The sequence below is a fragment of the Bufo gargarizans genome, chromosome 1 (genome assembly GCF_014858855.1).
Source record: "Bufo gargarizans isolate SCDJY-AF-19 chromosome 1, ASM1485885v1, whole genome shotgun sequence".
Classification (NCBI taxonomy): domain Eukaryota; kingdom Metazoa; phylum Chordata; class Amphibia; order Anura; family Bufonidae; genus Bufo; species Bufo gargarizans.
In genome coordinates, this window is record NC_058080.1 from 502273680 (window position 1) to 502298044 (window position 24365).

A 24365-nucleotide genomic window follows, 5' to 3' on the forward strand; every position below is an offset into this window, starting at 1 on the left:
ATTACACCTGATCTCTGGGTAGAATTCACTACAGGTTTTGGCTCACAATAACTTATGGAAATAACTGAAATGTGAAATTGGCCTAACTCCAACAGTGAATGGAGCACTCTGGGAGTTGTAGTTTCAGAACACCTCGAGTGCTGGAGGTTGCTGATCCCTGCTCTAACCAGTGATTGCGCCACCTTCTGTCAAAGGCATGTTTGCATTAGAACAGGGGTCAGCCATCTTCGGCACTCCAGCTGTAGTGAAACTACGACTCCCAGCATGCACACTTGCAAAGAAGTGAATAGAGCATGCTAGGAGTTGTAGTTTCACAACAGCTGGAGTGCAGGAGGTTGCTGATCCCTGTATTAGAAGCTGCCAGTATCTTAAGACTGGAGGCGTTCTTCAATGCTTGGGTTACCAGCCATCTATTTAATCACAAGGGGGGAGTTAAAGGGATTGTCCAGCACAGGGAGGCTCAATCTGTGGCCCTCCAGCTGTTGCAAAACTACAACTCCCACCTGCTGTAGGCTCCATTTAGCAGGAGAACGGAAAGGACGGATTCGGCACATAACGGAGCCTGCAGACCCCATGGACAATAATGGGGTCCGTTAGGTTTCCGCTCAGATGATGATTTTGGAGCAGAGACAAAAGTAGTGCATGCAGGACTTTTGTCTCCGCTTCAAAAATCTTCCTCTGAGCGGAAACCTAACGGACCCCATTATAGTCTATGCGGTCCTTGGGTTCTGTTCAGCTCAGTTATGTGCCGAATCGGTCTTCTCCGTTCTCCTGCTCCTAAACAGAGCAGAAAAACGGAAAGGCTGAACGGTGATGTGAAGGAAGCCTTAGCTGTCCCGCAGTGTACACGTGACCATTGTAGCCAATCTGTATCCCTAGCAGTGGTGGCAGCACGGTAGGCACATGATTGCTGAGGACAGTGATTGGTTGCAGCGGTCATGTGTGCATTCTCAGAATGTCGGTAATGCAATATTTCCTTATAGAGAGCGCCTTAAACGCAGTAAGGAGCCCTATAGGCCAGGCAACGCTCCTCTGGAATTCTGGGAAGAAGGTATGCAAATGAGCTGGTTAGCAAGCGCTGACTCTAAAGCCAGTAGTCTCTGCTCTGCACTACTGAGGGATAATCACCCTGAAACAACTGTCTGCAGATGAGATGCTGGCTTACTTAATATCCGAGTCATGTCTCAAGGCTTATTTAAAGGGTGATTTATAGGATAGCTCCTTACCTTTGGTGGCATTAGGCAGAGCTTGTTAAGAGCTCATTTGCATACCCTCTTGTCAGAATGCCATTATGTGGGATAGCTAACAAAGGACGGTGGGACCACCAGAGAGACGACAATGATAGCAGTGCTGGATATGTCACACTTACGGTATCTGACACACCCCAGTAGAGCCATTTCTGACCTTGGATCCATCGCTTTAACCCCTTAAGGACCTTGCCATTTTTCACCTTAAAGGGTTTCTGCAGTTTGTTTAAATTGAGGATCTATCCTCTGGAAAGATCATCAGCATCTGATCGGCAGGGGTCCGACTCCCGGGACCCCCGCCGATCAGCTGTTTGAGAAGGCAGCGGTGCTGGCAGTAGCGCCGCAGCCTTCTCACCGTTTACCGCAGGCCCAGTGACGTCACGACTAGTATCAACTTGCCTGGGCGCGGCTAAGCTACATTCAAGTGAACAGAGCTTAGCCCCGCCCAGGCCAGTTGATACTAGTCGTGGCGTCACTGGGCCTGCGGTAAACAGCGAGAAGGCTGCGGCGCTACTGCCAGCACCGCTGCCTTCTCAAACAGCTGATCGGCGGGGGTCCCTGGTGTCAGACAAACTGCAGAACCTCTTTAAGGACCAGGCCATTTTTTGCAAGTCTGACATGTCACTTTATGTGGTAATAATTTTAAAACGCTTTTACTTATCCAGGCCATTCTGAGATAGTTTTTTTTTTTTTTTCCGTTGCATATTGTACTTCATGATAGTGGTAAAATTGAGTAAAAAAAAGTATTTTTTTTAGGCCTCTTTCACACAAGCGTGTCTGGATACGTTGCGGCAAACCCGCGCGAGTAGGTACCCAATTGCAGTCAGTTTTGATTGCGTTCCGTTGTTCACTTTTTGCAATGCATTTTGCACGCGCGTGATAAAAAACTGAATGTGGTACCCAGACCCGAACTTCTTCACAGAAGTTCAGGTTTGGGTTCAAGGTTGTATAGATTGTATTATTTTCCCTTATAACATGGTAATAAGGGCAAATAGCATTCTGAATACAGAATGCATAGTACAATAGGGCTGGAGGGGTTAAAAAAATGTTACATTTTTTTTTAACTCACCTTAATCCACTTGTTTGCGCAGCCGGTATCTCTTCTGTCTTGTTCTGTGAGGAATAGGACCTTTAACGTCACTGCGCTCATAACATGGTCCATCACATGATCTTTTTACCATGGTGATGGATCATGTGATGGACCATGTGCTGAACGTAGTCCTATTCCTCACAGAACAAGACAGAAAGGATGCCGGCTGCGCGAACAAGTAGATTAAGGTGAGTTAAATTATTTGTAAAAAAAATTTAACCCCTCCAGCCCTATTGTACTATGCATTCTGTATTCAGAATGCTATTATTTTCCCTTATAACCATGTTATAAGGGAAAATAATAAAGATCGGGTCGTCATCCCAATAGTCTCCTAGCAACCATGCGTGAAAATCGCACCGCATCCGCACTTGCTTGCGGATGCTTGCGATTTTCATGCAGCCCCATTCACTTCTATGGGGCCTGCATTGCGTGAAAAACGCACAAAATAGAGCTTTCTGCGATTTTCACGCAAAACACAAGTGATGCGTGAAAATCACAGCTCATGTGCAGAGCCCCATAGAAATGAATGGGTCCGGATTCAGTGCGGGTGCAATGCGTTCAACTGACGCATTGCACCCGTGTGAAAGGGGCCTTAAAATAAAAAAATACCAAATTTACCCAAAATTTGGAAAAAGTTGCAAATTTCAATTTCTCTACTTTTAGAATAGATAGTAATATCTCCAAAAATAGTTATTACTTTACATTCCCCATATGTCTACTCCATGTTTGGGAAAATTTGGTGAATGCCATTTTATTTTTTGGGGACTTTAGAAGTTTAGAAACAAATCTTGAAATTTTTCAGAAAATTTGCAAAACCCATTTTTTAAGGACCAGTTCAGGTCTGAAGTCACTTTGTGAGGCTTAAACATAATAGAAACCACCCAAAAATGAACCCTTTTTAGAAACTACACCCCAAGGTATTCAAAACTGATTTTTACAAACGTTTTAACCATTTAGGTGATCCACAAGAATTAATGGCGAATGGAGATGAAATTTCCAAATTTCACTTTTTGGGCAAATTTTCCATTTTAATCCATTTTTTCCAGTAACAAAGCAAGGGTTAATAGCTAAACACAACTCAATATTTATGGCCCTGATTCTGTAGTTTACAGAAACACCCTATATGTGGTCGTAAACTCCTGTTCGGCCACACGGCAGGGCGCAGAAGGAAAGAACGCCATGCGGTTTTTGGAAGGCAAATTTTGCTGGACTGTTTCTTTGACACCATGTCCCATTTGAAGCTCCCCTGATGCACCCCTAGAGTAGAAACTCCCAAGAAATTACCCCATTTTGTAAACTACAGGTTTTTTTCCGTTTTGCGGTCTGTTTTTTGTGTTCCATATACGGTCCGTATACGGAACCATTCATTTCAATGGGTCCGCAAAAAAAGCGGAATGCATTCCGTTTCCGCATCTCCGTTCCGTGCAAAGATAGAACATGTCCTATATTTGGCCGCAAATCACGTTCCGTGGCTCCAATAAAGTCAATGGGTCCGCAAAAAAAAAAAAGAATGCATACGAAAATGCATCTGTATGTCTTCCGTATCCGTTCAGTTTTTTGCAGAACCATCTATTGAAAATGTTATGCCCAGCCCAATTTGTTCTATGTAATTACTGTATATGCCATACGGAAAAACGGAATGGAAAAACGGAACAGAAACAAAAAAGTGAAAAACGGACCGCAAAACACTTAAATAGCCATACGGTAGTGTATAAGAGACCTAAGGAGGCAGTTTTGTTGGTACTATATTAGGGTACATATGATTTTTGGTTGCAGTATATTACACTTTTTGTGAGGCAAGGTAACAAAAAGCAATTTTTGTCACCTTACATCATAAAAAGTGTAATACCAAGCGATCAAAAAGTCATATGCACCCTAAAATAGTACCAAACCATTATCTCATACTGAAAAAAATGAGCCCCTACATAAGACAGTCGCCCAAAAAATATAAAAAAAAACTGGCTTTCAGAATATGGAGACGCTAAAAAAACTTTTTTTTTCAAATGTCATATTTGGTATTGTCACGTCCGTAACAACCTGCTATGTTTAGATGAACACTGTAAATAACAAAAAATAAAAACTGTGCCAAAACAGCTATTTTTTTGACACACCTTATACTTCTTTTTTTTTTTTTTTTTACAGTGTCCACCTGAGGGGTTAGGTCATGAGATATTTTTACATAGCAGGTTCCTATAGGCCTCTTTCACACTTGCGTTGTCCGGATCCGGCGTGTACTCCACTTGCCGGAATTACACGCCGGATCCGGAAAAACACAAGTGTACTGAAAGCATTTGAAGACGGATCAGTCTTCAAAATGCTTTCAGTGTTACTATGGCAGCCAGGACGCTATTAAAGTCCTGGTTGCCATAGTAGTAGTGGGGAGCGGGGGAGCAGTATACTTACCGTCCATGCGGCTCCCGGGGTGCTCCAGAATGACGTCAGAGCGCCCTATGCGCATGGATGACGTGATCCATGCGCGTGGGGCGCCCTGACGTCACTCTGAAGCGCCCCAGGAGCCGCATGGATGGTAAGTATACTGCTCCCCACTACACTTTACCATGGCAAACAGGACTTTAGCGTCCTGGCAGCCATGGTAACCATTCAGAAAAAGCTAAACGTCGGATCCGGTAATGCACCGAAACAATGTTTAGCTTAAGGCCGGATCCGGATTAATGCCTTTCAATGGGCATTGAATTCTGGATCCGGCCTTGCAGCAAGTGTTCAGGATTTTTGGCCGGAGCAAAAAGCGCAGCATTTTCTCCGGCCAAAAAACGTTCCGGTCCAGGACTGAAGACATCCTGATGCATCCTGAACGGATTTCACTCCATTCAGAACGCATTAGGATAAAACTGATCAGGATTCTTCCGGCATAGAGCCCCGGCGACGGAACTCTATGCCGGAACAGAACAACACAAGTGTGAAAGAGCCCTTAGATGCGGTAATACCTAATATGTATACATTTTTTTTTTTTTAAGTTTTACACAATAACAGCATTTTTTTAAACAAAAAAATCATGTTTTAGTGTCTCCATATTCTGAAAGCCATAGTTTTTTTTTATTTTTTGGGCGACTGTCTTAGGTAGGGTATCATTTTTTGCAGGATGAGATGACTGGTTGATTGGCACTATTTTGGGGTGCATATGACTTTTTGATCGCTTGCTATTACACTTTTTGCAATGTAAGGTGACCAAAAAATGGCTTTTGACACAGTTTTTATTTAAAGGGAGTCTGTCACCTAAAATCACCATTATAGAAAACCAACATCAGGATCTCCATTACATTCCACATATTAGAATGCTACCTTCCATATGGCTGTCCATCGCTGATTTTCTCAGAAAAACCCAGGCCCCTTTCACCCCTCTGGCCCGCCCTAGGTTCTTCTGATTACGTCCTCCTCTTAGTGAGAAATCCAGCGGCGTTCAACAGGTTTGCCACGCCTGTGCACTTCATTCCCCATTATGGGCAGAGGCACAAGGCCGGCACATGCGCATTAAACGGAAGCGGAAAGATAATATGTTCGTGTGCATGAGCCCTTAGCAGGACATTTTACCTGGTTACAGATTATAACACTTGCCACCAGGGGGCGGACTGGCCACAGACCCTACTGGAAAATTTCCTGGTGGGCCGCCCAAGCCCTCATCACGGCCACCAGCCGGGTACATGATGATCTGATTCTTTCCTATGCACCTGTCCTCCTAAATTCAACTATATGGCAGTCTTCAGGACGGTGATGGCAGTATTTTGTGCTGCACCGTATGTTTGTGTCAGTTTGGACCCATCTACAACATGGGGCCACTTTTAGGGTTTTCTCCAGGGCCACTTTGAGTTCCCAGTCTGCCACATAACACTGAAGTCCTGACGGCGAGAGCTTAGGATCCAGTCTGCGTTGTAAGGGATCATTCAGACATGGCAGATTTAGTTGCAGAAATTTCTGACTGAAAGTGAGTTCGTTACCTGAAAGGAATTTATGGAAATCCATGAACAACCCCATTCAGATGAATAAAACTGATTTTCAGACGCCCTATGGGTGTGTAAGAATATAGGGGGACATTTGGGAAAGCTGTTACACCACCAGTGATGGTTAGTTCGCAGTGTTCGCCAGCGAACACATGCGGGCTGCCATCTTTAGTAAGGTAGACTCCCCCGTCCGGCGATGCACAGGTAAGCCCTTACCTGTGCCTGTGTCGGGAGCCGGTCTGAAATAAAAAGCAGTCACAGGGAACAGGCAGTTCCGAGAACAGCCGCCGGGGGCCTTCATCAGGCTATTCTCGGAACTGCCTGCTCCCGGTGACTGCATTTCATTTCAGACCGGCACAGGTAAGGGCTTACCTGTGCATCGCCAGACGGACGAGTCTACCTTACTAAAGATGGCAGCCCGCATGTGTTCGCTGGCGAACACTGCGAACTGACCATCGCTGTACACCACTATTCTGGCGGAAAACAAAAAGTTACAAATTATGGTGCACACTAGATTTAATACTTTTTAAGCTTCTTGAATAGAAATATGGGCTGGCTCACAGTATTTTTGCATAATTTTTTTTATTAATAACTATATAAACAATCTTTGTGTCATCACATCAGCATATATAGACATATAAATTACACAAGTATGTGCGGAGCTCACGCACAAACTTAAATAGCTGGAGTACTCCTAAGTATAGGACCAAAGTGACTACAGTGGGGCTGCAAGAAATAATTACTTATGCCGCTGGAATGTCCTGGACATGAGTGTCGATTGCCAGGTAATTGAGACAAAATTATATCTCAGTCGCTACAGCGATTCCAATGTATCCTTGCTGTAATTGATACAAAAGAGGTTTCTCTGTTCGGGTATCCTGTATTATAACAGGACCGCTTTTTTGTGTAAGCAATATTACACTTACTGTTAGCTGTTAACTTGCAGCACAAGACCTCAGACCCGTTGTTTCGCTCAGCGTCCCACGTGTCCAGCCAAGCAGTTGATCGCTGGAAGATGACGTAGGTGCCCGTGGCCGTCAAGCACACGGAAGATGGATAAGCTGAGCTGAGCTGGTGGTTAGCTGGGCCTGTCTGGCCGGCAGTTGTGGATACAGCAAGGTTTATCCTTAAACTTGTAATGGTATTGGATATAGCAGCATAGATTTTAGTCCATTTAGTAGATGGTTAAAAATACAAAAGGCTTTTCAGATGATTTGTAGCGTCTTCAAATCCTTGTAGATGTTTCAAAGGTTGAAGATTAAAGAAAGTCCTTTTCTTGCATATTATGTAAAAAACCGCACCTGTAGTCTTGGTCACTATACACACTAGACGCGTTTCGGAAACAAGTTCCTTCCTCAGTAGACAATCATAGAATGCTGCATGTGGACACAAGATTTGACTTAAATACCCTTTTGGGGTTAACATAAAAGCTGGACCAGATTATGGACTGGACTGATTATACGGCCTCATTGAACATCTTTACAATATATACAATAAATTTCCACAGATTAAATACGGTATAAATTTCACTCACATGTTTGTATATCGCTGTATGGAATCCTTATTGGGTATATAGAATAGTTATAACACAAACTGAATTATATCACAATAACCCTATCTGTGATGTAATGGGTTCAATAGAAAACATGGATCAGACTGTGTATGGAGCTGTTCTTATATCTATAGCTTTCTTCATATATTACATTGATCCATACACTTCAGTACATGTTTACATTAATCAGAAAAAGGAATAAAAATAAAATTACATTTAAAAATAAATAAAAATAAAACCAAAATACATATATAAAAAAATGATGCAATATACTTAAAAATGTATTAAATATATACCTATAAATAAAAACATAAAATAATCACATAAAATAATCTCATGCTGGGACAGTTGTATGTGGCTTTGAGGAGAGAAGGGAAGGAGTGCAGGAGGGGTCGGTGCGCTGGAAAACAGCCCGGCACCGACTCCTCATGTAGACCAACCCATCTCTCCTACAGGAATCCAAAGATTTCAATTTCCGAGTAGGAGAGATGGGTTGGTCTACATGGGGAGTCGGTGCCGGGCTGTTTTCCAGCGCACCGACCCCTCCTGCACTCCTTCCCTTCTCTCCTCAAAGCCACATACAACTGTCCCAGCATGAGATTATTTTATGTGATTATTTTATGTTTTTATTTATATGTTTTTATTTATAGGTATATATTTAATACATTTTTAAGTATATTGCATCATTTTTTTATATATGTATTTTGGTTTTATTTTTAAATGTAATTTAATTTTTATTCCTTTTTCTGATTAATGTAAACATGTACTGAAGTGTATGGATCAATGTAATATATGAAGAAAGCTATAGATATAAGAACAGCTCCATACACAGTCTGATCCATGTTTTCTATTGAACCCATTACATCACAGATAGGGTTATTGTGATATAATTCAGTTTGTGTTATAACTATTCTATATACCCAATAAGGATTCCATACAGCGATATACAAACATGTGAGTGAAATTTATACCGTATTTAATCTGTGGAAATTTATTGTATATATTGTAAAGATGTTCAATGAGGCCGTATAATCAGTCCAGTCCATAATCTGGTCCAGCTTTTATGTTAACCCCAAAAGGGTATTTAAGTCAAATCTTGTGTCCACATGCAGCATTCTATGATTGTCTACTGAGGAAGGAACTTGTTTCCGAAACGCGTCTAGTGTGTATAGTGACCAAGACTACAGGTGCGGTTTTTTACATAATATGCAAGAAAAGGACTTTCTTTAATCTTCAACCTTTGAAACATCTACAAGGATTTGAAGACGCTACAAATCATCTGAAAAGCCTTTTGTATTTTTAACCATCTACTAAATGGACTAAAACCTATGCTGCTATATCCAATACCATTACAAGTTTAAGGATAAACCTTGCTGTATCCACAACTGCCGGCCAGACAGGCCCAGCTAACCACCAGCTCAGCTCAGCTTATCCACCTTCCGTGTGCTTGACGGCCACGGGCACCTACGTCATCTTCCAGCGATCAACTGCTTGGCTGGACACGTGGGACGCTGAGCGAAACAACGGGTCTGAGGTCTTGTGCTGCAAGTTAACAGCTAACAGTAAGTGTAATATTGCTTACACAAAAAAGCGGTCCTGTTATAATACAGGATACCCGAACAGAGAAACTTCTTTTGTATCAATTACAGCAAGGATACATTGGAATCGCTGTAGCGACTGAGATATAATTTTGTCTCAATTACCTGGCAATCGACACTCATGTCCAGGACATTCCAGCGGCATAAGTAATTATTTCTTGCAGCCCCACTGTAGTCACTTTGGTCCTATACTTAGGAGTACTCCAGCTATTTAAGTTTGTGCGTGAGCTCCGCACATACTTGTGTAATTTATATGTCTATATATGCTGATGTGATGACACAAAGATTGTTTATATAGTTATTAATAAAAAAATTTATGCAAAAATACTGTGAGCCAGCCCATATTTCTATTCATTTATTCCTATCTTTCAGTTGGTAACTGAAGGGCTGAGCTCCAGTAGTCCGCTGGTAGAGCCTTTCTAAATATTTGTCAGGCTACTTTCACACTAGCGTTCGCTGGTCCGCTCGTGAGCTCCGTTTGAAGGGGCTCACGAGCGGACCCGAACGCAGCCGTCCAGCCCTGATGCAGTCTGAATGGAGCGGATCCGCTCAGACTGCATCAGTCTGGCGGCGTTCAGCCTCCGCTCCGCTCGCCTCCGCACGGACAGGCGGACAGCTGAACGCTGCTTGCAGCGTTCGGGTGTCCGCCTGGCCGTTCGGAGGCGTGCGGATCCGTCCAGACTTTCAATGTAAGTCAATGGGGACGGATCCGTTTGAAGATGCCACAATGTGGCTCAATCTTCAAGCGGATCCGTCCCCCATTGACTTTACATTGAAAGTCTGGACGGATCCGTACGAGGCTATTTTCACACTTAGCTGTTATATGCTAAAAATAATGCAGACGGATCCGTTCTGAACGGAGCCTCCGTCTGCATTATTATGGGCGGATCCGTTCAGAACGGATCCACCCGAACGCTAGTGTGAAAGTAGCCTTAGTAGTATATTTTTTAAGCTTCTTGACACTTTTTTCTGAAGTGGAGAGAAAAGGGGCGGGGCTTAGCATGGGGTGCCAGATTTACTATAACTTGCCCATTAGGCGTGTCTTACTCCACCGTGGGGGATCAAGACTGGGGTATGGGATCGCTAGTCTTGATAAATCTCCCCTATAGTAAGTTCCATGTGGAAATTGGCCTGCAGTGTGGATTTCCTCAGCATGTCGATTGTGCGATTCCGCACTTTATGTAGAGTGGTTTTCCCCATAGACTTCTATGGGGTTGTTACAGAGAATCCACAGGACCCATAGACTATAATAGACGTACATGATAGATCGGTAAACTTGTGTCACCCCAGAACACAGTGTGTAACACATGTGTGAACTTGCACATTGAAATCAATGGATACGTGTGCTACATGTGGAAAACACAGACAAGCCTGCGATCCACTGACGTCTGAATACGGCCTCAGTGGAGTTCAGAGAAGCACATGTGCCTGGAATGGAGGCATGTGTGGCTAACATATACTGCTTGGGGTACTCGGCCATGAGATGGCACGTACATCGGTCACATGTCCTAGATGTGGCTCACTCTCATTCAAGTGAATAGGCTTGGGATGCAATTCCAAGCACTACCACTAGGCGATGTACGGAGCTGTGCTTGGTAAACTGTGAGGAGGGTGCAGTACTTAAAGGGAACCTGTCACCTGGATTTTGGGTATAGAGCTGAGGACATGGGTTGCTAGATGGCCGCTAGCACATCCACAATATCCAGTCCTCATAGCTCTGTGTGCTTTTATTGTGTAAAAAAACTGATTTGATACATATGCAAATTAACCTGAGATGAGTCCTGTCCCTGACTCATCTCATGTACAGGACTCATCTCAGGGTAATTTGCATATGTATCAAATCTTTTTTTTTTACACAATAAAAGCACACAGAGCTATGGGGACTGGATATTGCAGATGTGCTAGCTGCCATCTAGCAACCCATGTCCTCAGCTCTATACCCAAAATCCCGGTGACAGGTTCCCTGGCTTCCGTCATACAGCCTGGACCCCCGCCAATCTGATACCGATGGCCATCAATATTCTACTCCAGGAAAATAAGATTTTTGTAAAACTGACCAGTAAAATCTCTTTCTCTCTCTTCATTAGGGGACACAGGAACCATAGGTTTAGCTTTGTCCTCTAGGAGGCGTTGACACTAGTAAAAGCTGTTAGCGCCTCCCCTGGCAGCTATACCCCCTTCAGCCTGGAGAGAGTGCTTCAGTTTGTGCACAAGCAGTAGGAGAACCAAGCCAACCAAAGAAAAAAAAAACTTGGAACACCAACCATGCCAAAGGACCCAACGGGGTTCTAACTAGCAACAGCCACAACTGTGGTCGAACAACAATACTGGGTGGGTGCTGTGTCCCCCAATGAAGAGCGAGAAAAATATTTTACTGGTAAGTTTTCGAAAAATCTCATTTTCTCGCCCATATTCATTGGGGGAACACAGGAACCATGGGATATCCAAAAGCAGTCCACAGGGAGGGGAAAAAAACACAGACCCATGGAAGCAAGCGTCCCGGCAGGCATCCAAGAAACTGCCGCCTGCAAAACCATGCGGCCCAAGGCAGCGTCCGCCGATGCATAAGTATGCACCTGGTAAAATTTTGTGAATGTGTGTAAGGAGGACCAAGTAGCCGCCTTACACAACTGTGCAGCCGAAGCGCGATTCCTCCGAGCCCAAGATGCGCCCACCACTCTGGTGGAGTGAGCCATGACACCTAAGGGTGGAACCCTGCCCTGGGCGCGGTAAGCCTCCGCAATTGCAGCCCGAATCCAACGTGCGATTGCCACCTTGGAGGCCGCCAATTCCTTGCAAGGACTTTCCGGAATGACAATAAGGGAGTCCGTACGGTGGAAGGGACTGGAGGCTGCTAAATAGATCTTCAGAGCTCTGACAACATCCAAATGGTGCAACTCCTTTTCCTTAGAGTGTGAAGGAGAGGGACACAGTGAGGGAAGGACAATTTCCTCATTGATATGGAAGTCAGTGACCACCTTCGGAAGAAAAGAAGGAAGGGGCCGGAGTATCGCTTTATCCATGTGAATAACCAGGAAGGGTTCTGTGCAAGAGAGTGCCGCCAACTCAGACACCCGCCTGATGGAAATGATAGCTACAAGGAAAACAACCTTCCAGGACAGGAGTTGGAGAGAAATATCCTGCAAGGGCTCAAAGGGGGAAGCCTGGAGCGCTGAGAGGACTAAATTCAGATCCCAAGGCGGTAAAGGACGGTACGGAGGAACTGTATGTGCCACTCCCTGAAATAAAGTCCTTACAGGCCCCAGGAGGGCCAGAGGGCGCTGGAAAAGGATGGAAAGCGCTGACAACTGACCCTTCAAAGAACTAAGGGCCAGACCAAGGTCCAACCCTGATTGAAGAAAGGATAGGACCGTGGGGAGAGAAAAACAAAGAGGAGGAATGTTTCGGCTTTCACAGAAACCCAGGAAGGACCTCGAAGTCCTGTAATAGATCCTGGACGATGCAGGCTTCCTGGCCTGAATCATAGTGCGGATGACATCTGCCGAAAAACCTCTTCGCGTTAGAATGGTGGTTTCAATGGCCACGCTGTCAAACGAAGAGACCTTAAATGCTGATGGAAGACCGGTCCCTGCGAAAGAAGGTCGTCTCTGAGTGGCAGTGACCAAGGGACGTCTCCTAGAAGGAGAACGAGGTCGGCGTACCACAGGCGACGGGGCCAATCTGGGGTGACGAGGATCGTCGGAATGCCCTCCATCCTGATTTTCCATAGAACCCTGGGTAGGAGGGGGAACACATAACAGAGGGAAAACCCCTGCCAAGGGGAGATCAGGGCGTCCACGCCGCAGCTTCCGGATCTCTTGCTAGGGAGAGGAAGGTGGGAAGCTTCCGATTGAGTTTTGAGGCCATCAAGTCCACATCGTGGCGACCCCAACGCAGACAGATCGCCTCGAATACCTCCGGGTGGAGGGACCACTCGCCCGGATCTATTGTCGTCCTGCTGAGGAAGTCCGCAGTTCAGTTCTCCACACCCGGGATGTAGATAGCTGAAATTGCCAGTACGTGGGCCTCCTCCCACCGTAAAATCTTGGCAAATTCCTGCATCACGTTGAAACTGCGTGTTCCCCCCTGGTGGTTGATGTACGCCACCACCGTGGCGTTGTCCGACCGGACTCTGACCAGCGACCCTTCAGGAGGTGGGTCCAGTGTTGAAGGGATAAAAGAATCGCTCTGAGTTCCAGGACATTGATCGGAAGTTTGGACTCCGACTGAGACCATGTGCCTTGGACTGTCCTGGGAGGGAACACTCCTCCCCAACCTTGCAGACTGGCATCGGTGGTAACAACTGTCCAGGATATTGGAAGGAAGGACCTTCCCAGAACTGGAACCGACCAGCCACCAATAAAGGGACGACCTCACTTAAGGAGAGAAGCGGATGGGATAGTCCAGACTCTCGGACGATTTGTCCCAGGAGGACAGAATCGCTCTCTGGAACGTGCGAGAGTGGAACTGGGCAAAGGGAATGGCCTCGAAGCAGGCGACCATCTTCCCTAACGTCCTCATGCAGAGGCGAATGGACGGAGGGCTGCAGTCGAGAAGCACTCTCACCAAGCGTTGTAAGGCCAGCCGCTTGTCCGGAGGAAGGCGAACTTGTGCCTCTTCTGTGTCTAGAAGCATACCCAGAAAGACCAGTTGTCTGGAGGGAGTCAGGGATGACTTCTGCAGATTGACCAGCCACCTGAAACGTGCAAGGGCTTCCAGCGTTAACTGTACACTGCTCGATTCCTGAGCTAAGGAGGGAGCCTTGATGAGGATGTCGTCCAGATAAAGCATAAGGAAGATGCCTCTGAACCGGAGCAGGGCGACGAGAGGGGCCAGAATTTTGGTGAATACCCGAGGCGCAGTCGCCAGCCCGAACGGGCTATAGGAATAGCCATATTTTTTGCTAGCCGTGCCACTGGTGGGTCGACCTTAGGAGTGGATGCCCACGTGGACACACAATCCGCTGGGAAAGGATACAGGACATCCAGCTTTTTAGGGGTGGAAAAAGGCATATCTGGATGATCCCAAGCTTTAGAAACCAACACAAAAAAATCATTATGGCGCGGAAACACCTTCAAGGCCTGTTTTGGACGGAAGAAGGATACCCCCTGTAGGTCAGTGGTGGTGGGGATCATCCTGCACCTTGAAGGTGTCACGGGTGGCAGCAATGAGGCTATCCACAGTGGAGGTCAACTTGGAAGGCTGCTCCGTAGCCATGCCCAAATCAGAATTCTCAACCTCTCCTTGGGACCTGCTGTCCCCAGGAGAAGAAAAACCTGAGTGAGATCGTACACGGGGTGGAGAGGGAGAACCGTGTTCTACTCTGGGACGCTTTTGTGACTGCCGTGCGCTGACGGATTCACTAGAGGGAAGTGACCTAGAGGGGTCACCCGAGCAAGAAGCGAGGGTGCAGCCTGCGCTGGTGGCAGATTCTCAACCAAGCGACCCACTAGAGATAGGGTGGATGGAGAGACTTTAGCAAGGTTTTACACCGCCTGAGAGAGGGTTCTAGCCCAATCCGGCAACTCAGATGCCAAAGGGGGAGGCAGCAGTACGGGCTGAAAGGAGGGGGGGGGGGGCCTGCCTGGGCGCCTGACAAGCAGTGCCGACAGAATCTGGTTGCCCGCAAGTGAATTTTGCCTGACATATGGAGCAGGCATAATGGACAGCTATTGGCAGCTTAAGAAGAGCACCAGAGAGATCAGACATGATGGTACCCAGGAAGAACACACCTGAGGCTGGAGAGGGTACAGTGACCTGAGGAGAGGAGCAACAGTTCCTACCAGCGCCGTCGTAGATGTCCCAGAGAAGAGCTTCCTGAGCGCTGTGGCGGGAAGAGAAGCCCCTCCCCCTCATGTCTTGCGATCTCCCACTCAGCCTCTGCGGTGCGCGCGCCGAGAGTAACCCCCGCAGCGCCTGCACCCAGCAGGCTGCTGCCCGTTTTGTAAGCGGGAGAGGAATGAAATAATTGCCGCTGCCTCTCCTATGAGTCCTGTGCCGAGCGCCAAGATAGGCCCTGCCCCCTCCCAACCCGAATGTGCTCCTCTGTTCCCGGGACTGTAGTGGCCTCAGTCACCCCCCGCCGGTCGAGTCACGCAGGAGACTGGAAAGTGCCTCTTCTAGTGAGGGAGGTCGAAGGCCGGGAGCAGGATCACTTATCTGTCCTGCTACCATCTTCACCCTTCCTCTTCTCCAGGGTCACCCCTTCTGCTACTGGCACGACGCTGGAAGAGGAACTTGGATGGGTGACCCTTCTGCTGGCAAGATGCAGGGGAGCGAGGCTACCCTGGTCCACCTTGTCGTCTTGTGGTGAAGGAGGCAGCGTGGTGGGCCAACACTGGCATGCTCCCCCGGGAGGCTAGGCGACCACTGTTCCCCACCTGAAAAAGGAAAAAAATAAAATAAAAAAAATCTTCTGGAGTTCTTGCCTCCTATTGACTCTAGAAAAAAACTGAACCTCTCTCTCCAGGCTGGAGGGGGTACAGCTGCCAGGGAGGAGCTAACAGCTTTTACTAGTGTCAACGCCTCCTAGAGGACATAGCTATAGCTGTGTCCCCCAATGAATATGGGCGAGAAAACCCCTTTAATCTTTTTGTGCTGCTCTTGTGGTGCCCTATTCTTGTCCGCAATTGCGTTTCGGCAATACACTACGGACGCATGAATGGAGCCTAATGGAAAGATCTGCACCTGTTCGTCTTTTTGACTGACACCTGGTTCACAATCACTGGTGAGAACTAAGGACACCAAAGAATGCTGGGATGGGACTGTCAGCTATTTTCAGCACACCTTTGAAAACTGAGCAGTGTGAACAGCGCCTTATTGCTCGCCCAACGGGAGGAGAGCATATGTCCCACTGTAATATGGGGCACCACTTCCCTCAGTGCCCACGGCTGCCACCCCTCCTGTGCCCGGGATAATTACTGTTTCTTCTTCCCCGGCCGTCCTGTCAGAGCACGGGCCAATGACCTACGCACACCATTGTGAATTTACTGCACGCTTACACCACGCGCCTCCCATAATTAGCCGGTAAGTGCATTTACGCGCGTCCCCGCCATGTTTTATTCTGACGGCGCGCGCACGCAGAGCCAATGCACCGACTGGGCGCGCCCCCGCCAGTGTTTCCTGCGCGTCCACGGCGCAATGCCAAATAGCGGCTGTGCGCGTCCACGGGCCTGCAGCTGCTCTCCTCTTTCTTTCCTTCCTCCGTCCGTCCTGTTATTCATTTGTCTCGCCTCTCCTGTCACCCTGCGCTCGCCCTATGACTGACCGTCCTACTACATCTCCCATCCTCCCCTCCTGGTAGAATATTGTCCTTTACACGCCCCCCAGACCCCTATAGACTGAACACTCCCCCCTAATGATAGGCATTCTCTTCCCTCATACTCAGCCTATATAAAGCCCCTGCTGGCAGCCATGCCCTCCCCCCTGACTTTGTGTTCTTGTGCCATGTCCTGATGATTGCAGCTGTGACTTTTCCCCATTTCCTTCCATCGACCTCCTCGGCTCCAGGCTGGATTGTGACGGCGGTGACGGCGCAGAAGGTTTCTTCTTCGTGCTCTGTGTCATTGTCGTACTGGGATAGAACTGTGGTTTTGCTGGTTCCTGTCTCGTAACTTCCCATTTCTGTGTTTTTCTCTCTGGTGGTAATACAATATTTGTTCTGTCATTGTCACGTTATTTCCTATGCTGTGACAGATATTTCCTGCGTACAGTTCTGCGTGGCGGATACTTTGCGAGTGCGTTTCTTTCGCCTAGTCCGTGTATAGACACCGGTGACCGCACACAGGGGGCGGGTGGGTTTGTGATTCACAGGGACCATTGTGCAAATGTTCTGCCATTCCCTCTTTGTTTCTCCTACTACATAGTGACATGATAAAAAAACTTCTGCTTTATTTCTTTGCTAGGTGAGAAGTTGGCCGCGAAAAGCGAGGAGCTGGCACCAATGCCTCCCAAAATGGCCTCCGTGCGATTTACGGTCACACCGACCAAGATTGACGATATGGGCACAATCTCGGATTCCAGCCCAGACCTCAGTTCTTCTTCCCGTGTGCGGTTCAGCTCCAGAGAAAGCGTCCGGGATGCCAGTCGAAGTGACGCTTACAGTGACAGCTCATTGCCAACCACCGCAGTGGATCCGGCTAGTGAAAGGACTACCAACCCAATGGACAGTGGAGAAGGTAGGTGAAGGAAAGCTGCCAGCTTGACCTGGGCAGGATCGGATGAGTGTGGTCCTTCTAGGGTCTAAATCACCCATGGGTCAGTTATCCAAGGAACACACATTGTACCGATGCATTCACACAACTGTGTGCATTTTGTGGTCCGCAAAAAATACAGATGGCGGCCGTGTGACGTCTGTGTTGCATCAGTTTTTTGTGCGGATCCATTATGACTATTCTTTTCTGCGAAACGGATATAGGACATATGCGGGACGGACATACAGGTGCGGACAGCACACTGTGTGAGGTCCGCATTTTTTGCAGACCCATTGAAATTAATAGGTGCACATCCGTTCAGCAAAAGATGCGGATCGGATGCAGAGCAAAAATACAGTGGTGTGAATAGGGCCTACACATGTGGATGGCTAGAAATCCTGGGGATATTTGTTCTATTTCATTAGCAAAGCAAAGAAATGTCATGGTGTTTGGCCAATAAATATGAAACCTATCTATCAAGAGGCTGCATACAATATTGTAAGATTTTTGAAATTTGCCCAGTTATTCAAGGTCTGTTTAACAAGTACATTCTTTAGCTAAACTAGAAAAGCTACAAATTCCGGGGAAATTGTGTGAAGTGTTCTTGCCTCCATCAGTAGTCTGCAACTGGAGCGGGCAGAGTAACTGTTGTGTGGTTGGACTGGGCAGAGTAACTGTTGTGTGGTTGGACTGGGCAGAGTAACTGTTGTGTGGTTGGACTGGGCAGAGTAACTGTTGTGTGGTTGGACTGGGCAGAGTAACTGTTGTGTGGTTGGACTGGGCAGAGTAACTGTTGTGTGGTTGCACTGGGCAGAGTAACTGTTGTGTGGTTGCACTGGGCAGAGTAACTGTTGTGTGGTTGCACTGGGCAGAGTAACTGTTGTGTGGTTGCACTGGGCAGAGTAACTTTATGGAGTGGGCAGAGTAACTTTATGGAGTGGGCAGAGTAACTGTGTGGAGTGTTTGGAGTGAGTAAAGATAGTAAACATTACACTAACCAATTGGTTGATCAAATTTAAAAAGTGCACATGGCAAGCTTAATAGAGTGAGAAATGCATTTCAACTTTTATTTATTTATATAGCACATTTATTTGCAATGTTGTTGCCCAAAGTGCTTCACAGTTACATTAAAACATACATTTATAGAAACATTAGCAGCCGATTTGTGTAGGTGGGCTTGAAAATAAGGGAGTGGTGGCAGTTTAGAAATCATGTCCTGATTTTTCAGCTCACACTCTAGCTTTTGTCACTCTGCTGGCTGCTCACACACCTGGGTTCCTATGGCAACTCACTCTACAGCAAGGGCAGCGAAGAGCGGGTAAAAACAAACTGCTCCAACTTGCTCACTTGAATGGCGGTTGCCATCTTCAAACGGTTGTAGTTTAAAAATCCTACAGTGAAGAGCTTTATGTTGTGAGAATCACAAGACCCAGACCTACATTCGCTGCATAGTATGTCTCTTAAATATTAAAAATGAAGGCACAGTCGCAGTTTAGAAATTGCCCTTCAAATTTGAGGTGGCTAGAGTGAAGTTTCAATGAGTGTCAATGGGCGGCGTGAGTTGCAATCAAATGGTCATATTGTGAAAACTATCAGGACTATGGCTTAGCCTTGTACATTTTTAGTGGCAGCAGGGATAGTTGAATGTTTTGATTTGTGTAGGTGGGCTTGAAAATGAGGTGGCAGTGGGGGAATGTCCTGATTTCTCAGCTCACACTCTAGCTTTTGTCAACTTCCACTCTAATTTTGAACAGTCTGCCATTCATTCCTATGGGACAAATTTCGCCACAAAAACGCTGATATTTTGTGAACCATTTGGCGAAACGTTCCAGAAGGTAATAGCACACCAATCGGGAACAATCCGCACGTTTCGGTATATTACTGTCTATGTAGTGTAAAAACTATGGGAGGAGTTAGGGTGGTAAATTTGGCTATTATAATAAGAATATATATGTGAGATAACAGTAAGCGGTCTTGCCATGCAAGAACACTTAATAACATTGTTTTACACAGGGGTGGACTGCTCATAGACCTTGGAGGGGAATTTCCTGGTGGGCCCTCCTCAAGCTGCCCGGTACATAACGATCTGACACCCTCAGTTTTAATTAACTATTGGAGCATCAGGTACCTATTTACCTGGTCGGATACCAACTGTATCGCCATTACCAGGACTGTGATACAGTTTGATACTGCGGCAGGCACAGGCACCCATGGCTTCCTGCCCCATTGTCCACCCTCATAGAAATAGGCCACTCGCCTCGAAGCCTATGAGGCATTGTACAAACAGCACAGCGAAGTAGTCATCTCAGGTACTATAGACGGTAAGGCTGACCCAACCTACTTGTGTTGGCCCCACCTTCTGTCATTTTGGATGGGCCACTTTTAGTTTTTTCCAGGGGCACTTTATGTTGCCAGTCCACCCCTGGTTTTACAGTGAAGATTTGATCTTGACGTCAGAGCTATTTTGAAGGACACCTATCACCAGGACAGGTCTTTTTATGTTGAGACATCTTAAAGTGACCTCCAAGTGTCATGTTGGTACAGGGCTGGCCCAGTATATAGATAGTGGTGCCTGTGAGTTGTTTCTATACTAATAACTAACATGTTCTTATTACCAGGCTATTACACAATTCTGAGTAGTACCTGGAAGGCAAATCCAGAGCCTTTGTTAAAATCATCCGTTGTTACATCATCCATCTATTATTGTCTTGCACTGTAGTACCTGGAAGGGTTTAACTGGCCTCAAATCTACAGTCACTTCCGCCTATTGGGAGTTTGGAGACCCCATGTTCCCCCTCCCCCAGAGGGGAGATAGGTGTCTGCATATGCATTTTGTGAAGCCCCCGCCTATCAGAAGTTTATGGAAACCCAGTGGGTAAAATGAATGCACAGTGTAACGTCCGATGCAGAGGTTGAGGATACAGTATATAAGACAGTTTATAAGAACACCAAAGAGAGCATCCCAGTCAGTCCTGCACTAGGCATAAGGCCCCTTTCACACGGGCGAGAATTCTTCGTGGGTGCAATGCGTAAGGTGAAGTGCGGATGCAGTGCGATTTTTCACGCATGGTTGCTAGGTGACGATCGGGATAGGGACCCAATCTTTATTATTTTCCCTTATAACATGGTTGTAGGGGAAATAATAGCATTCTTAATACAGTAAATTAGGGCTGGAGGGGTTAAAAAAATAAATTTAACGCCCCTCATCCACTTGTTTGCGCAGCCCGGCTTGTCTGCTTTCTTCTTCTTTGAGGACCTGGGACAAAAGGACCTTTGGTGACGTCACTGCACTCATCACATGGTCCATCATGGTGATGGACCATGTGATGAGTGCAGTGACGTCACCAAAGGTCCTTTTCTCCCAGGTCCTCAAAGAAGAAGAAAGCAGACAAGCCGAGCTGCGCGAACAAGTGGATGAGGTGAGTTCAATTATTATTTTTTTACCCCTCCATCCCTAATTCTGTATTAAGAATGCTATTATTTTCCCTTATAACCATGTTATAAGGGAAAATATAAAAATTTATAGAATACCTAACCCAAACCCGAACTTCGGTGAAGAAGTCCAGGGTTGGGTCTGGGTACCACATTCAGTTTTTTCTCACGCACGTGCAAAATGCATTGCACTCGTGCGGAAAAAACTGAAGAACGCAATGCAATCGCATACAAAACGTACCCACCACAATCTCATACAAAGAGTCCCACCACACAAAAACAAAAGTTTTAGATTTTAGAAAAACAGACTTTTCAAAAATGAAATTAGTCATAAATGAGTCCTTATCAGACTGGAACGGATTACATGGAGTCCAGGAGAAATGGGACTACTTAAAAGGTGCATTATTGAAGGCAACAGAAAATTGCATTAGACTTGTCAGTAAAAGCAAAAAAAGGAAGAGACCACTGTGGTACTCAGCAGAAGTGGCCCAAATCATTAAAAATAAAAAGCTAGCATTTTGTAATTATAAAAAAAACCAGAGCAATGAAGATAAGGAAATCTACAAGATTAGGCAGAAAGAGGCCAAGCAAGTTATAAGAACTTCTAAAGCTCAGGCAGAAGAAAAACTAGCTCAGTCTATGAAAAAAGGGGATAAGACATTCTTCAGATATATAAATGAAAAAAGGAAATTAAAACAAGGAATAACTAAATTAAAAACAAAGGACGGAAGGTATGTAGAAGAGAATAAAGGGCTAGCGGACTGCCTTAATGAATACTTCAGTTCAGTTTTTACAAAAGAAAAAGAAGGACCTCCACTAGAAAGGATGACTAATAAATCGTTTGATGCATGTGTCTTTACAGAGGAAGATGTTCTAAGTTTGCTGTCTAAAGTGAAGACAAATAAGTCACAGGGGCCTGATGAGATACACCCAAAATTATTAAAAGAGCTTAGTGGTGAGCTGGCAAAACCGTTAACAGATTTATTTAACCAATCATTAGTAACAGGAGTCGTCCCGGAAGATTGGAAATTGGCAAATGTCGTGCCCATTCACAAGAAAGGTAGTAGGGAGGAATCGAGCAACTATAGACCAGTGAGTCTGACATCAATAGTAGGCAAATTAATGGAAACCCTATTAAAGGATAGGATTGTGGAACATCTAAAATCCCATGGATTGCAAGATGAAAAACAACATGGGTTTACTTCAGGGAGATCATGTCAAACAAATCTTATAGATTTTTTTGACTGGGTGACTAAAATAATAGACGGTGGAGGTGCAGTAGACATCGCATATCTAGATTTTAGTAAGGCTTTTGACACTGTCCCACATAGAAGACTTATCAATAAACTGCAGTCATTGAGCATGGACTCCCATATTGTTGAGTGGATTAGGCAGTGGCTGAGTGACAGACAACAGAGGGTTGTAGTCAATGGAGAACATTCAAAACAAGGTCATGTTACCAGTGGGGTTCCACAGGGATCTGTACTGGGACCAATTTTGTTTAATATCTTCATAAGTGATATTGCAAAAGGCCTCGATGGTAAGGTTTGTCTTTTTGCTGATGACACAAAGATATGTAACAGGGTTGATGTTCCTGGAGGGAAACGCCAAATGGAAAAGGATTTAGGAAAACTAGAAGAATGGTCAGAACTCTGGCAACTGAGATTTAATGTGGATAAGTGCAAGATAATGCACCTGGGGCGTAAAAACTCAAGGGCAGAATATAGAATATTTGACACAGTCCTGACCTCAGTATCTGAGGAAAGGGATTTAGGAGTAATTATTTCAGAAGACTTAAAGGTGGGAAGACAATGTAATAGAGCAGCACGAAATGCCAGCAGAATGCTTGGGTGTATAGGGAGAGGTATAAGCAGTAGAAAGAGTGAAGTGCTTATGCCGCTGTACAGAACACTGGTGAGACCTCACTTGGAGTATTGTGCGCAGTACTGGAGGCCATATCTCCAGAAGGATATAGATACTCTAGAGAGAGTTCAGAGAAGAGCTACTAAACTGGTCCATGGATTGCAGGATAAAACTTACCAGGAAAGGTTAAAGGACCTTAATATGTATAGCTTGGAAGAAAGACGAGACAGAGGGGATATGATAGAAACTTTTAAATACATAAAGGGAATCAACTCGGTAAAGGAGGAGAGCATATTTAAAAGAAGAAAAACTACCACAAGAGGACACAGTTTTAAATTAGAGGGGCAAAGGTTTAAAAGTAATATCAGGAAGTATTATTTTACTGAGAGAGTAGTGGATGCATGGAATAGCCTTCCTGCAGAAGTGGTAGCTGCAAATACAGTGAAGGAGTTTAAGCATGCATGGGATAGGCATAAGGCCATCCTTCATATAAGATAGGGCCAGGGACTATTCATAGGATTCAGATATATTGGGCAGACTAGATGGGCCAAATGGTTCTTATCTGCCGGCACATTCTATGTTTCTATGTACCCCACTCGCAGGCAAAAATCGCATGATTTTCCCACAACGCATCCTATCCAGCCCTGTGAAAGAGGCCTAAGGGGACATCAAACAGCGTCACAATCCAGTACGTACTCCGCAGCAGAAACTGCTGTGGTTTCTCTGTTCACTTTCAATCCCGTGGACCCACTCGTGGCTTAGTTCCCCTGAATGGAGCTAAACTGTGAGAAGACACCCGCTCCAGCTTAAAATGGCATCTGTTTGGATATTACACCAAAAAGGGACATCGGGATGGACTGGAAACTTAGTGGCTCTGGGGGGGGGGGGGGCGGGGGCAAATTGACAGAAGGTGGGGCACCACAAGTGGGCAGGGTCAGCAATACCATGGCCCGAAATACCGTCCCAGCAGAACCACATACCACAGTGCAGCACGATATATTGCCCCACTGTTGTGGCCATCAGTAGATGCCATGTTCTGGACTCCTCCAGTTGTCTCTGATTAACCACTTCCCGACCGCCCATTGACTATAAACATCCTTGGGCGGTCGGTTTATCTCTGAATGGATGTTCTGGAACATCCATTCAGAGATGGCAGCTGCACGCTAATCGTGCAGCTGCCGAGCGGGGGGCCCACTGTCACTGACAGCAGGGCACACACCCTAGAGAGAAGGCAGGTACCGTTCCTTGGTGTCCCTGCCTTCTAGATCACTGTATACACAGCACCCAATGAGCGCTGTGTATATAGATCAGGAAACAATGTGCACTTCCTGTCCCGACCCAGTGGTCATGTGACCACCGGGGCCAGGAGAGTGCAGGAGCTGTCGGGTCTTCTACAGACCTTGATCAGCCCTGCAGTGAGGCTGTACAGCGCTGT

General features: G+C 46.0%; 1 protein-coding gene across 3 annotated transcripts in view; it reads left to right on the forward strand.

Moving 5' to 3' along the window:
* Nucleotides 1-16586: 16586 nt before the first annotated feature.
* The window catches only part of SLC12A6 (solute carrier family 12 member 6), a 56119-nt gene continuing 48340 nt past the window's right edge, over nucleotides 16587-24365 (forward strand). The window contains exons 1-2 of one of the 3 annotated variants that reach the window (XM_044274988.1): nucleotides 16587-17236; nucleotides 17348-17620. In XM_044274988.1, coding sequence (XP_044130923.1) covers nucleotides 17386-17620 — 235 coding nt within the window. In that variant the 5' untranslated portion in view covers nucleotides 16587-17236; nucleotides 17348-17385. The remainder of the gene's footprint in view (nucleotides 17237-17347; nucleotides 17621-24365) is intronic. The other 2 variants (XM_044275002.1, XM_044274994.1) reach the window with 2 other exon arrangements.